Raw genomic sequence first — 13,516 nt, 5'->3', positions numbered from 1 at the left:
ATTGGGTATCAGTTTTGTTGTACAAAGAAGGCCTGAAAATATGCAACACATCCCATCGCCCCATTCATTGGACACAGCCATAATCCGGCTGGTTGAAGAATATGAGGGAGCACCCATGTGGCAGAGTAGATGTTCATCCTCCTCCAAGCAACCTAAGCACAACCCAGCCTCCCATCATCGTCCACCACACCGCTCCATACGACCGGCTACGACTTTGTACCCGCAGGCTTTCACCACCACCCGACGTCGACGTCGCAGTCGGGCCCGGCTGGCGCGCAAACTCAGGGCAAGCAAATTGCACGCTACCGATGCTCTGCCCCTTGAACTGCGTGCAAGCCCCCGTGAGGTTCACCCCAGCGAAGCCCTCTGTTCCTGTAGCAGCATCGGCTTGCGCAGCTACAGCATTTGAGCCCTGGGGGAAGGTGGGAGGAGGGTGATACCAAGGCGCACCGGTGTACTCGCCACCACCTTGGCCAACGCCCTCACTGCTGCTTCCCCCACTCCCCTCCCCTCCCTCGTTGCCACTCCCGCCGGTGCTCGAGCTATTGTGGCCTTCAGATGGGCCCCTACCACTACCGCTGTAAGTGCCGCCTCCGCTGCTGCTGCCGCTACCCGACGTCTCTGTGGGAAAGGCACAACCTTTATTCGACGATATGAAAAGTGTCGGCAGTCCACTATTCGGGCATCCAGGCAGCGTGCCCACCAAAATAGAGCCCGCGTCTACCGGCACATCGAGACAGGTACCTGCCCTTATTAGCGATCGTGTTCCCCAAGCCAAATGAGGGATGAGTGAGTAATGAGAGTGGTACGGGAACAGTCTTACCAAGCGAAAGATATGTTGGCTGGTTAGGCGAAGGACGGCCGCATTCTGCGTCGCGGAAAAGGACAAAAGACATTATTACTATAGTCACGTATGATTATGCCGGGAACATGTTTTCGACTCACACATATGGTTTTGATGTCCCGGGGCTGGCAATTATTTACCCGCCATTTCGTTTCTGGGGTGATGGACGGTCTGACCGTTGGGCTAGACTTGGTGACAGTGCGGTCTCATCGTTGGGTGCTTTGAGTTTGATAGAGGCATGAGCGTTGAAACTGCCCATGCAAAAAGTTGAGAATGTCTCGCAATCTCAAGAACGACCAGTCGATTCTTTTATGCAACGTATAGTAGATATATGTTTCTAAAAATAGCATCTAGCGTGTCTGTCCTCGCCATATCACCTTGACTAAAGCAATATTAAACCTAACAGGAAGAAGAAGCATCGCACAGCCTGTTTTTGTTATACTAGCAGAGGCAGAAATCGGCGACAATGCTGAAGCAGTATGTTATGTTCTTGGCGACAAATCGCGCGATATAAGGATTGAGTCCTGGCGAGACAGTGTCTCACATCTCACGGCCATATGCAACACCGAGGGAATACGTAAATCAGCGATAAGTGGCTTTGAGATTTGGTGGTATCCAGTTCGGATCTACCTATGTAGTTTGCTTGCACGCCGGGAACACCGGCCCGCTGCTAATCAAGGGCTGTCAAGAGCATCAAACGTGAAGCCTGAACGCTGAGCTGCAAGGCGGACTTGCCTTAGTCACTATCAGCCATTCCGGAAGACTTCTGCTCCTTGTTCATGATACTCATGTGACCCCCGACTCAGGTGTACGCTTAGCCGACACGTCAAGAGCTGCGTAAGCCAATCTATGCAATGTATGACTCCGGGTTTTCTTGCAGAATTCTGATACACTTGGCTATATGAAAAATCCAAAATACCTTTGAAGCCAGCCACAAGACTTGTCCTTTCAAGCTAGGTTGCACGTCGATATCGAGACAAGAGGGTTTTTTTTTTGAGTGTTTATCATTACATGTCGTTTTGCTATTGATGCTATTGGTGCAAAATTTCGACCACGTCTATTTCGGCCTTTCAGAATTTTCGGCGTTCGTGGCGTCGGCAATGTGTACCTTCCCATCCGTGCCAACACTTGCGACATTGACCTTGACCGTGGGCTCGACCCTTTTGGGCATCGTCGTAGTATCCGTCTTGGGCTTGGTGGCAAGATCGACGGCAGCAGGGATGGCACCCGCTGGGGAGTCGGCAATCTCGTTCACGTCGTCCTTGGTGAGCACGTCGCTAATCCTGGCGCCTCGGCTCGACATGAGGATCGTCATGGGGCCTTTGAACTGCAAGAACAGCCGGTCGCCCCAGATCGTTCGTCGGGCCGTCGTGCGCATACTGAAGAGTACCCGCGACATCAGCTTGTACCAATCCGTCTGCCGCATTGTGCGGAAGAACTTGGTGTTACCCAGCCAGTTGGTGACAGAGGGTATCTGGAACGTGATGCCGGTGCTCTTGAATCGGAACGGAAGCGGTGGGTTGCGGGTGATCGTATAAGCCACCACGTTCGAAGGATGTGCGACGAACTCCTCGCCCTCCGCCAATGTAAGCTGGTACGTGTGACCCGGCGCTGACAGCGCCGCCAGACCTCGACCCGTCAGTTCCGACGAGCCCCAGTTTGCCAGCGGGAGCCTATATTGAATACGCGGCGTGACTTGCAGAGTGTGGCCAGTCCATGCGAGCAGCGCGGAACGCTGCGCTACCATCCAGTCTGTCGTTCCATCGAGATGCAGGACGGTGAACGTCGTGGTCGGCGATTTAGTCGCGATGAGGGCCGTTATAGGCGACGTAGAGGTAATGCGTTGGTAAAGGAATGGCACGCCCGTGGCGGCGCGGCTTAGAGGCGAGAGCAGGGACAGCGTTGATTGCGCCTGGTACGATCAAAACGTCAGTCCCGAGGAGCGATATACTATGTACGCATGGTACTTGTGCGATGTGTGTCCTACATTTTGTGCCTTGCCCGAGACGGCCACCAGAGTCCCCCTTCTCGTGTAAAGTCGTTGCGAGGCGGCTAGTGAGACGGACAAAAGAGAGCAGGGCGTGCCGAGGACCTCGAAACGGGCATCGGGGACGTCTCTCGAGGTGTCGAGCGAGGCGCCGAAGGCATCCCCGCCAAGCCGGGGCGAGTCGGTCGTGGGCGACGAGCTGATCTGGATTGCCCTACATTGCCGGCAGATGTGGCTGCTCTGACCGGCCAATTGGCTTGCCCGACCTCTTCTGATCAAAGCAGAGGCAGTGCGCATGGCGGCGAGTCGGCAGTGTCAAGGGCGCGAGTGGCCGCAGGGTTGAAATCGAAGTCGAGTACGGTCCAGAAAACTAGAATTGGAGCTTCAACCGGATTCCATCCCAACTGCCAGACTTATTTTGATGAGGTCAGTTCGTTCGGGCCCAAGCTCCCGCTTAGGTACAACTTCTGGGCGCTACTAAAATGGCAGCATGCCCGGGCTAAACCTCGGGAACTTCCGGCTCGTCCACGAGCATCAACAAAGATGATTCCAACAAAATAGACATACGTAAACTGTTATCGTATCAGGTTGTTCTTAGAAATTCGGTTCTGCTTTGCACTCGTTGATTCTGTTCCATGCCGACTTTGTGTCCTGATTGGGCATCGACCTATGCTGTCAAGTATGGCGGAGGAGCTGCTACGATGGGTGACGATCCCCTGCTAATGTCTTCCAACCTGGCCATCGACAACGCTTCATTCCCAGCAATCTCGAGGTATATCGCTGCCCTTGCCATGCGCAAACACTCTTTGGAGGTCCTCAAGGCCTCAGCACACACCTCGACCTCCAACTCGGCCTCCTCGTGTTGCGTTTTGGCCACACCCAAATTTCGCTTGAGCACAGCATGGCACATCTCAAGCTCTTTCCTTGATATTCGAATCCTGTCGCGCCAGATGATCGTGCTGTAGGGTCCATCCCACTGACAACCCTTTTGGGACCGGGAAGCTATGCGCAAATCCTCGATGGCTTCTAACGACTCTTGGTCGCACTTGGCTTGCCTCAAGAGGCATTGTGCCGAGTCCACGTGGCTTTGAGCCTTTTGCAAGAAGCTGGTCTCGGCGCCATCGCCGCTCATCTGCCCCTGGACGAGTGCCTTCTTCACTTCTTCGAAGGCGGCTGCGACCCGGGTCAGTGAGCCGGCCAACGCCTCCACAATGGTGCCCGACTCCTCGCATCGCTCTTGCGCCTGGCGGTGGGTTTCCTGCGCTGAAGCCACCTTCTGCTGCAGCGCCCTCTGGTGTTGGTACTTGGAAGTGCAACGGGAGAAAATCCGCTCCCAGAGACGGTCGAGCTCCGCCTGGGCTTCGTGATGCTGTGAGGCGACGTGTTCGAGGCTTTCGAGTAACGCCACGGCGTCCTCGCACTGTCTCTCGAGCGCGCATTTCTTCTCCTTGGCCCGGTATTCTTGCTGAAGTACTTCATAGTATTCCGCTGCTACCGATGCAGCCTTGGCTTGGTATTCGTTGTGTTTCCATGCTGCTCGGTAGGCGAGGCGTCGGACGATGCTGTCTCGGTATCGCTGGTGGCACATCAAAGCCGTGCCCCTATCTTGGTCGAGTGACTTGATCTGGGCCGTCACATTGTCTAAGGCTTCGCTCAACTCGACGACTCGGCGTTTTTGCTGTCCCAAAGCTGACGGCGCATAGTCGGTTTGGGCAATCTGTATCCAGAGCTCGCTGGTGCGGGTGGCGGTGTCCCGAATCGCCTGTTGTAGCGATGCCATCTTGATTTGGATCGGGGTATGGCGTCGATATCGTTAGGATTGGGCACTATCAAGAATAGCTCAGTCTATCGCAGAGGCTAATTGCCACATTCTATATACAATACCTACATATACCGTTGCTGACTGTTGTGATACTCCGAGTCATCGGTGTCGGGTTACTTACCTAGGCAGCAGACGCCTACGCAACGCTCATTGGTCGGTTGTTGGCAAAGCCACGCCGCCAAAATCTGTGAGCTTTGCCGGGTGACTCAACTATACCACAGCCAATTGCGGCATACGAGGTTATGCATGACCACACATGTCAGATCATAAACAAAGCGATTGGAAATGCACAGTTTCTCTAGCCTTGCATCGTAACGAAACCGTGTCGCAGGGTCATCAGTTCTGCCTCACCTGCTTGGTCTGACGCAAGAACTGGTGTTTTCCATCTCAAGGCAGCTGGATCAGAGCTCCTGGGCGATTCGATAACATAGGCAGGTATATCTACATATGTGATGTCGCGTAAGTATTCCGAGCCACAGCCATTGAATTTTCTACTCTGAATGGATAGGCAGTGATCAGTATCATTTGAAGGTGAGACTTGATTCGAGGTATCTCCTTCAAAGACGGAGCCTTTTCCGTATCTTTCCCACCACACGGTTTGATTTAGTGATGGTGACTTTTCGGAGCCGATCCGGTTCCGGCATTGAACTTATGCTGACACTTTTCGGGACGTATCAGGCAAGGGTGCCACATGGTTTCCAGTCGACGAAGGGGTCTTATGTAAGCTTGATCTTCGATCCAAGTCTCACCTTGAGTTTGCTTGTATACATGTTGAGCTTCCTCTCCTTTCCAGTGAGTCGGTCAGCCCGCTGAGAATCTTCAATCACGGACAACCCAGCGTGGTGGTACGATGCCATGAGGAACTGGGAGCCTGGATTGGAAGACTGCCTTGACTGCGGAGCCCACTGCCGGGCCCCATGTGATTTTGAATCTCCGATGCACCTTAGCGCCGCCCGCTTCAGGGGTGAATAGCACCCAAAAAGCGCCCAATTTCACGCCGCATGATGCGGAATTGCTGCGCTAGGCATCAAAGACAGCGCGAGCGCTGCGGCACGGGTATGGACTAATATTGGTAGCAGGCAGGCGTGAAACGAGCCAAGAGGATCTTTTCGGCTTTTGTGATTGATCGTTTACCAGATCGTGAGCTTCTATTTAGTCTATTTAACTAGCAAGATACGCTCGTCCGTCAATTTTGAAAATACCTTCAACCCAGTCTCTCGTTTGACAAGTCACCACTTACGCTCGTTTAATAATACAGTATTATTCTTCCAATCTTTTAGCCAGGCTATTCCGCCTATTACTATTATTATTACTATTCTTATTACTCCTCAGGGACTAGAAGAAGAAAACCAATAAACATCGCCATGCCTTCCATCAAAGCTCTGATGCTCCTCTCGACCGCGGGCCTCGCGACGGCCCAGACCACCTTCATGAACATGTTCCTCCCCGGCTCCGAGGGCGAGAACTTCCACGCGTCCGTCGTCTCCGCCATGACCAAGCCCCCAAGGTCGAGTACTTCGTCACGTGTGCCCCGAACGCCGAGGAGTGCGGTCTGGGCCCCGGCGCCACCGTCATCATGGCCCCCGGCTCGTACGCCTTTGGGCTGAACGAGCCGCCTGCATTGTAAGAAACTGCCTCTTCTGTATTTCTTCTTTCGTTCGCTTTGCCCGGTGCTTCTCATCATCAACGACCCTGCTGCCAGCAAGATGGTATATATATCCCATCTAGTCTCAAATAACAGACGTGATGTCGTCACTGTTCGGCACATGAGCCTACCCACTTCCCAGCCCATTTCTCCTAGCCCCCTTGCCTTAAGCCCAACCAAACCACAAGCTAACCCTCCCGCCTCAGCACCATGAGCGTCAACTGCGAGGTCGAGCACTACACCGGCGTCTGCACCAAGATGGTAGGTGGCTCCGAGGCCAACGACCCGGGCACCAAGACGGAGACCATGACGGACTTCAAGTCGGAGGACTTCTTCATGCCCGTCACCATCACGGGCGGCCTCGAGAAGCTCGCCGCCTTCACCGATGGCAGCGCCGCTTCCCAGCCCGCCCAGACGGCGGCAGCGTCGTCCTCCTCTGGATCTGGATCTGGCTCCTCCGGCGCTGCTTCCGCGGCAGCATCGCCCAGCAGCGGTGGTGCTGCGCCGACTAGCTCTAGCACGGGCGCTGCCGCGCTGCCGCAGATCACGCAGCACGCCGTCTTGGCCGGTGTTGCTGCGCTGGTCGGTGGCGCCATGGCCCTCTAGAGGAGGAAATCAAGATGACTGGAGTGCTGGGTAGTAGCCTAATTGGATGTTCATAGATAACGTATGCAGCAACACAAGGCGGCTACAGCCCGACAATCGCCACAACCTATAGTACTGCTGCTAGAGTAAGACACAAAACGCTCGTTCATGTGACCTTCCTTCCGTGTCGGTTTAGAGCTGGGATAAAGCCAGGGACGAGATAGCCGGCAAGGAGATAGCTGGCTGACAACGGATTAGATAGACGGCCAATCTTGCATAGTAGGAAAAATCAAAATGTAATAATACTCGGAATCTTTTCATTTTTCATACAATTTACGTACAGCGCACTCTAGGTTGGTATGGTACACGGGCTCAACATCAACTCCTTGTTTTCCATTAAAATCAGGGGTTTGTCAGAAAACAACTCCAAACCAACGAGAACCACCGCAGGTATTTCCCATTTAGCATAACGAGAATGCTTTTCGCAAGAACCCCCACGCATCGACAGTCGTCGCACGAACTCAGAATGCTTTCGCAGAAGTCACCGGTGGTACGTCATGTCAACAACAGTCGAAACTCAATGCGCACCACCCAAAGCCAATGTAGAAAGGCACCCAAACACCCGGTCCCTCTATCGCGTTTTCGCCGACTCCAAAATGGAAGCAAGATATGGGTTGCAAATGCTTTGCGTAAAGATGACCAGAAAACAAAAGGTATGGGGGCGTCAAACTGAAAAGAAAGAAAGACGTCTTTGCTTGAATAGAAAGAAGAAGAGAAATAAAGATTAGACTCCAATGTTGGATATGGTATCTTCGAGGGTCTTCAGGCGGACAGGTTTCGTCATGAACACGTCGATGCCGCTCGCATAGGCCTCGCGCTGCACATCTTCGCTTGCCAGGCCTGTCAGCGCAATGACTGTGGCCGGACGCTGTGCTTTGGTGTGCTCGAATTCCCTGATGCGACGAGTCGATTCCAGACCATCCATGATGGGCATTGATATATCTACTCGCAAAAGTAGATTAGAGAGTGGTTACATGGGCAAGGCATACCGAAGGGGGAGAGAAAGGGTCGAAAGGGGGAGGAAAGCGGTGCCGAGCAAAGAAGTGCTTACCCATCAATACGCATCGATAGTCGCCAGGGCTGGCCATGTATTTTTCTAGCGCCTCCAGTCCGTTGTTGGCTGTTGCGTAAGGCTTTTTGAGCTTCTTCAGGAAGGAGACCAGGATCTAGAGGTGAGGGTTAGCGATGGTGGGATCTTGGTTTCGAACACCAGGTTTACTGACCTGCAAGTTTATCTTGTTGTCATCGACAAGTAGGTACTTTATATTTTGCGCACTAGGCTGAGAAATATTCTGGTCATTTATCGGGGATCCGTTGCTGGACGTTCGACTGATCTCGAGCTCGGTGAGGACCTCGAGCTGTTGCGGTCCCCTGCAGAAACGGCGTTCTTCGGAGAAAGACGCGGTTCGCGAAAGCTGGGCTGAAGGGCTAGAGTATAGAAGGCTACCACGACGACTTCCCAGATCAGACCAAGAAGCAGAATCTGGTGGAGTAATGGGCAAGTCGTGTTTTGAAGGCGAAGTGGCATTCCATCTACTCAATGCAAGGACGAGGGCTTGAGCCACCTTGCGAGGACCCGCTCTGTTGTAGGTTAGTACCAGACTCGCGGAGAGTTTCGTGAGGGAAGATGACTTACGGCTGTGACATGAACTCGAGGACATTCTTTTCCTTGCCCTTTCTTTGGACGATCGCATGTCGGTGGGCAGCCAGTGAGTCATGGCAGACGACAACCACAGGAGGGAGAGTGGCAGTGGCACCCTCGATGGCAAGCTCGTTCAGGGACTGATCTGTACACATGATGATATCCGGCTGGACATCTCGCGAATCGGGCTTCACGACATCCAGATGCAACCATTGACGGCATAGCGCCTCCATCAAGTACATCTCCGAAGGTGGCGTTCTACCGGGTAGCCCAACAGTCTCCGCGGTATCTTTGAAGCCACGGAGGCTAACTCGAAGACCCCTAATTTTCTCAATCCGTTCCCTGAATACCGAGTCCCTGTCTACTGTACCATATGGCAACAGGAGAGGTAGCGTGACAGACACAGCTGTTCCTCGGGACACCTGGCTCTCGACATGGATAGAGCCACCCAAGACCTTGGTGATTTGCTGCACCAGCTTAAGGCCTAAACCAGTGCCAGGATTCAAGGCATCTTCCTGCGAGAAGGCGCTGAACAGGTGGTGATGGAGAAAGTCATCGCTTATTCCCTTGCCCGAGTCAGCGACAACCAGCAACACGTGGTTCGGGTCTTGCTTCCTCAAAGAAACATAAATGTATCCACTAGTTGTGTATTTCAGAGAATTCCCGAGCAGGTTCATGATAATCCGCCGAAGCGCTCCTGCTTCAGTGCGACACGAGATCTCATGTATTGGGTCGAGGTCAAGATACACTGATGGTGTGTCGCTACCAATGTCCATCGGATTCGCAAATTTGGAATGTTGACCAAATGCTTCAACATGGCTAGTTCCAGTCGGGATAGACATCTTCTGAAAGTTGTGGCCAGACATGATACTTTCGATGGTTTGTTCGGTGAGAAGACTGAGGTCGATGTCTGTAGACAAGTTGGTCATCTTGGAGCTGAAAGACAAACTTTTCTTGCGGCTCATGGTCTCGAACGATTCTTGAATCCCATTCTTCATTTTCGGTAGTTGGGCGCCCTTCTTATACTGGTCCTTGGAGTCCTTCATGAACTTGTTGATTTTACTGTAGTCCAGCAAATGATCCATGACATCAAGCAAAGTGCGCCCACAACATTCCATTGAGTGCAAAACTTCGCCCTGGAAGGCATCCAAGTCAGTACCATCCAGCAGCTCAACTGCAGCGACGATACCATGAAGCGGAGACCTCAGTTCGTGGCTCAGGGAGTTGAGGACGTCAGACTTGGCTTTCTCAGCCATCATCGTGTCCACACGTGCAAGGCCTGACATGATCGTCATCCCACAGGCACGCAGATAACTGAGCTCAGCATCCACCGTGAAGACTCGGGCAGGATCCTTCGTCCAGACGAAACAGCCTGAAGACCATCTTTCCCTGCCAGAGTCCCAGAGTGGAATGAATGCAACGCTCCTGGCTCCTGTAAATATGGCGGAGAGGGCTTTGCCTTCATATTGCTGCGAATGAGCGCCGTGCGACGACCGTTCCAGGGGAGAGGGGAAGGCTACTGAGTCGCGCCTTGCATACCAGGCCCATTCTCCGTCGGACGAATCGGCGACATGGACAGAACCGTCTTCTTCGAGATTAAATATTTTACCGCTAGCATATCTCTTCAAAAGTGTCTTAAGGAATCGTTCTGGAATGTCGATCCGATGATCACCGGCCGACACCTTGTCGCCAGTGCGGTCATCTGAAGTTGATGAGCCTAGGACCTTACAGCACTGGCCTTCGTAGTTCTCTAATATCTTCCAGAATCCTTCTTCGCCAGGGGTAGTGACGGTGGAGTCGATAGACGAGTTTGCAGAATGCTGCTTTCCACCGGGGACAAGACCAGCAAATGATCCGATGACTGCATCAAGGAAGACCACCCCTTCAACTTCAAGGGCGTCTCGTATTGTTGACGCAGCCTCAGCAAAGACATCCTTGACTTCTAAAGTGTGGCCATCGTCAGCTGGTGCTTTGGCCATTGGGCTCGACACAAGAACGTTCGACTTTGTCTTGGTAATCGTGGCCGGTGCACCTAACGATGCACTAGATGTAATCGAATCATCGGATTTCGCAGGATCGAACGGGCCGCCTGGAAAGCTCGGTTGCAACGGTGACGGGTGCGGTCGCGGCGGTGCAGTTTCGCGAGAATGGGGGCTAACATCGCTGCCGCGTCGGTTTTGCGGTTGCCGAATTGTAACGGGAGCGCCAATGTCAGGGGTAGGTCCTGTGTTCGCCCCCAACCACCACTTTGATATTGTGGACTTTCCATCGACAAAACTACCGATTCCTCGTACCATGCGATCGCTGCGCTTCAGATTCTCATCAGACCTCCTGGACTCGAGGTAGCCCGATATGGTTTGTGACACATCCCGCAGAACCTGGGCCTGCGCATCATCCAACAAGCCACGAGGCTGGTCACTATAAACACTGTAGACACCTATGTTGATGTTCTTTGGTGACTTGATCGGCACGCCAGCGTAGAATCGATTGTAGGGCGTATTCTCGACATGTGAGAAGTTCTTGAATCGAGGATCGGCCTGCAGATCAGGTATACATAGAATAGGCAGATCGCTGCTGGTCTCTCCAGCGTCGGAATCCGGTACTAATACATGCTCACACACGCCTTGTTCCCTCGGAATCGCAATGCCCCCTAACCACAGGTTCTGGCCTCTGTTTCCAGGCGCGAGAGCAGAATTGGATGTAGCCTCGGCAACAACATGCTGGTGTGTCCTGTCGAAAATTGATATCAAGCAGCGGGTGGCGTCTAACCGGAGAGCGCCAAGCTGAGCAAGTCCTGTCAAGACGGGATCTGCGCACGTAGTCGGGAGCGGTTCACAAGGAGGGTCAGTTGCCAACTGCGGTTTATGTGCGATCTCATAGCTTTTGACTGTTAGTTGTACAACATCGAGGTTGGAGGGGAGGTGGCGCATATCAAGCAGCCAACGCTCTAAGAAAGGAAACGAAACGAAACGACCGAAAAGAGCGAATAGAAAGAGAAAGGATAACGAGATATCGTACGTACAGATGCGAAGCATATCTGACAACCTCCCGCTCGCGGGCCACCTCGGACAGCCTACCCATTGTCTGAGGCGAAGCGCCAGCGGCTCAGAAACAAAAGTAGGTGGCCTATTCGCTCGTACCAGGCGAAAGACTTTGGGCAGAGGGAAAGAAAGCGAACTGGGTCGAGATAGTGACGGATACTAGCTCGGAGCAGTGGATGAAATACGATCCATGACACCTAGGCCTATACCCCAAGTAAGAGGCAGATCAAGATAGGCAGGGGCACAGATTCTCGCGGGGACGAGAACCAAGTGTAGGGGAAAGGTATGATTATGAAGCATTGTGCGGTAACGTAACATAAGGATATATCGAGAAGGACCGGGGGCAGGGACATGGGCGATTCAGTGCGAGATAGAATACCTAGCAGGCAGATAGCGTCTTTCTGTCACCGGGCAGCCAGAACGCTGGCGGATTCGCTCCGAATTTCCGTGATCAAGTGATTTCATGTAAGGACATCGACACCCTCACGCAGACCTAGGTAAGTGGGTTTCGGTGGGGGGTGGAGAGGCCGCGATGGTGGTTTTGGCGACCAAGGAGCGCTAGAGAGAGGACCCCTCCTTGAATCGAGTGGCCTAGAATAGGTGCCCAGCTAGCCCAGGGAGCCCCCCAAGCCCCCGTCCGCTGCGGCCAGTACCCATCGACCCCATAGAGGGGTGGGATACCCGCAAGCCAGCCACTAAATCCTCTAAACCCTCGCAGTTCCAGCGGTTCCAGCGCCCTTAGGGGCCCGCTACCATGGACTAGCCTGCACTGGCCAGTTCTTAAAAGCCCACCATGCGCCGCACGCAACCAGCTCCCAAGCCCATCTCAGCCTCTAGCTTAGAGCCGAAGTATGGGAGCATGGAAACTAAACTAGAGCATCTGAGCATTGGCTGAGCCTGTCGTCTCCTAAAGTTCCCTTTCCTTACTTAGCTAACCTCACCTGGCTCACCTAACCCAACTGAACACGGCTTTGTTCATGCATGCACCTTTCGATAATGGATAATGGCACCTGCTAGAGGGCCTGTTTGCGGTCTTCAGATGGATCATGGCGGCGACGCGTACCAGGTTAGCGAGCGTCGTTTCTTTTTCGCGTTGCCTGCAAATTGACACTGTTCAACTCCAGACGGGCTCGTCCCGTCCATTGACACATCAGCTTGGCGAAACAATCTACCACAATCTACCTGCGGCTCAATGTCATACACGGCCATTTCGCTGTCGTCTCGTCCACAGCCCACTTTGCTATTCCCATTTTATTCGCTATCTAAAATCGGCATCGACACCAGGATTATCGCTCTAGGTCCGTCCCCAAGCCCCCCAACGGGTGCATTAGGCAGCCAAGCAAGATTTGCCCGCTACCCACGCGATGGCCTGGCCTGCATCTCAACCTCGTCGCGGCGCCCTGCGGCCGCGTGTGGGCAAAACTCTATAGCCTGCTGATAGCCGGAACCAGAGGAAACAAGACTCAGACACCCAGCAGCTTCGGATATTGCCACTCTTCTCGGCCTCCGGCCCGTACCAGCAAAGGATTCCCCTTCGCTAGGGCCATGGCAAAGAAACGGAAGAAATACACACAAATGACGGGAAGGTGGAGCTAGGTAGCTTGCCACCGTCCCTCGTGATGGCTTACCGACAGCCATGATCCTGGTCTGGTCCGACCTGCCCACGGCCTTTGCACGGCTTTGGAGCAAAGTTTGGTCATTTAGCCCCGCGAGTCGGTTGCAAGACAACGGCAAATCAAGGCTTCATAGCCCTATGGCCCGACCTGGAGAAGGGCCTCAAACTGGTCCAATACGTGGTCTGTGTCAATACCTTCAGCTGCGCATATCGACAACCTCGCCGGTGTTATCCTTGCTTGCAACGTGGGAAAAAGCGATTGCACAATACCACCT

The 13,516-nt window shown here is 53.4% G+C and overlaps 5 protein-coding genes across 5 annotated transcripts; 1 reads left to right on the top strand and 4 right to left on the bottom strand.

Moving 5' to 3' along the window:
* Window positions 1-133: 133 nt before the first annotated feature.
* Window positions 134-896, bottom strand: PG997_003476 (uncharacterized protein; the record flags this gene model as incomplete). The annotated part of the gene is made up of 2 exons (XM_066807791.1): window positions 134-542; window positions 745-896. 2 exons carry the CDS (start codon window positions 894-896, stop codon window positions 134-136), a joined length of 561 nt encoding a protein of 186 aa, XP_066671409.1.
* Window positions 897-1,901: 1,005 nt separating this feature from the next.
* On the bottom strand, window positions 1,902-3,128 carry PG997_003475 (altered inheritance 24; the record flags this gene model as incomplete). Its single annotated transcript, XM_066807790.1, has 2 exons — window positions 1,902-2,756; window positions 2,832-3,128. 2 exons carry the CDS (start codon window positions 3,126-3,128, stop codon window positions 1,902-1,904), a joined length of 1,152 nt encoding a protein of 383 aa, XP_066671408.1.
* Window positions 3,129-3,498: 370 nt separating this feature from the next.
* On the bottom strand, window positions 3,499-4,611 carry PG997_003474 (uncharacterized protein; the record flags this gene model as incomplete). Its single annotated transcript, XM_066807789.1, has 1 exon — window positions 3,499-4,611. The coding sequence occupies one exon, from the start codon at window positions 4,609-4,611 to the stop codon at window positions 3,499-3,501; it is 1,113 nt and encodes a 370-aa protein (XP_066671407.1).
* A 1,406-nt stretch (window positions 4,612-6,017) lies between these two features.
* PG997_003473 (uncharacterized protein) lies at window positions 6,018-6,904 on the top strand (the record flags this gene model as incomplete). Its single annotated transcript, XM_066807788.1, has 3 exons — window positions 6,018-6,134; window positions 6,161-6,276; window positions 6,505-6,904. 3 exons carry the CDS (start codon window positions 6,018-6,020, stop codon window positions 6,902-6,904), a joined length of 633 nt encoding a protein of 210 aa, XP_066671406.1.
* Window positions 6,905-7,667: 763 nt separating this feature from the next.
* On the bottom strand, window positions 7,668-11,666 carry PG997_003472 (uncharacterized protein; the record flags this gene model as incomplete). Its single annotated transcript, XM_066807787.1, has 5 exons — window positions 7,668-7,885; window positions 7,995-8,109; window positions 8,167-8,524; window positions 8,580-11,465; window positions 11,608-11,666. The coding sequence occupies 5 exons, from the start codon at window positions 11,664-11,666 to the stop codon at window positions 7,668-7,670; spliced, it is 3,636 nt and encodes a 1,211-aa protein (XP_066671405.1).
* Window positions 11,667-13,516: the final 1,850 nt, after the last annotated feature.

This window comes from Apiospora hydei (genome assembly GCF_038363865.1).
Source record: "Apiospora hydei strain CBS 114990 chromosome Unknown utg000004l_segment0_segment0, whole genome shotgun sequence".
Classification (NCBI taxonomy): Eukaryota; Fungi; Ascomycota; class Sordariomycetes; order Amphisphaeriales; family Apiosporaceae; genus Apiospora; species Apiospora hydei.
The sequence above is the reverse complement of the archived record's forward strand: the minus strand, read 5'-3'. Positions and strand labels throughout refer to the sequence as shown.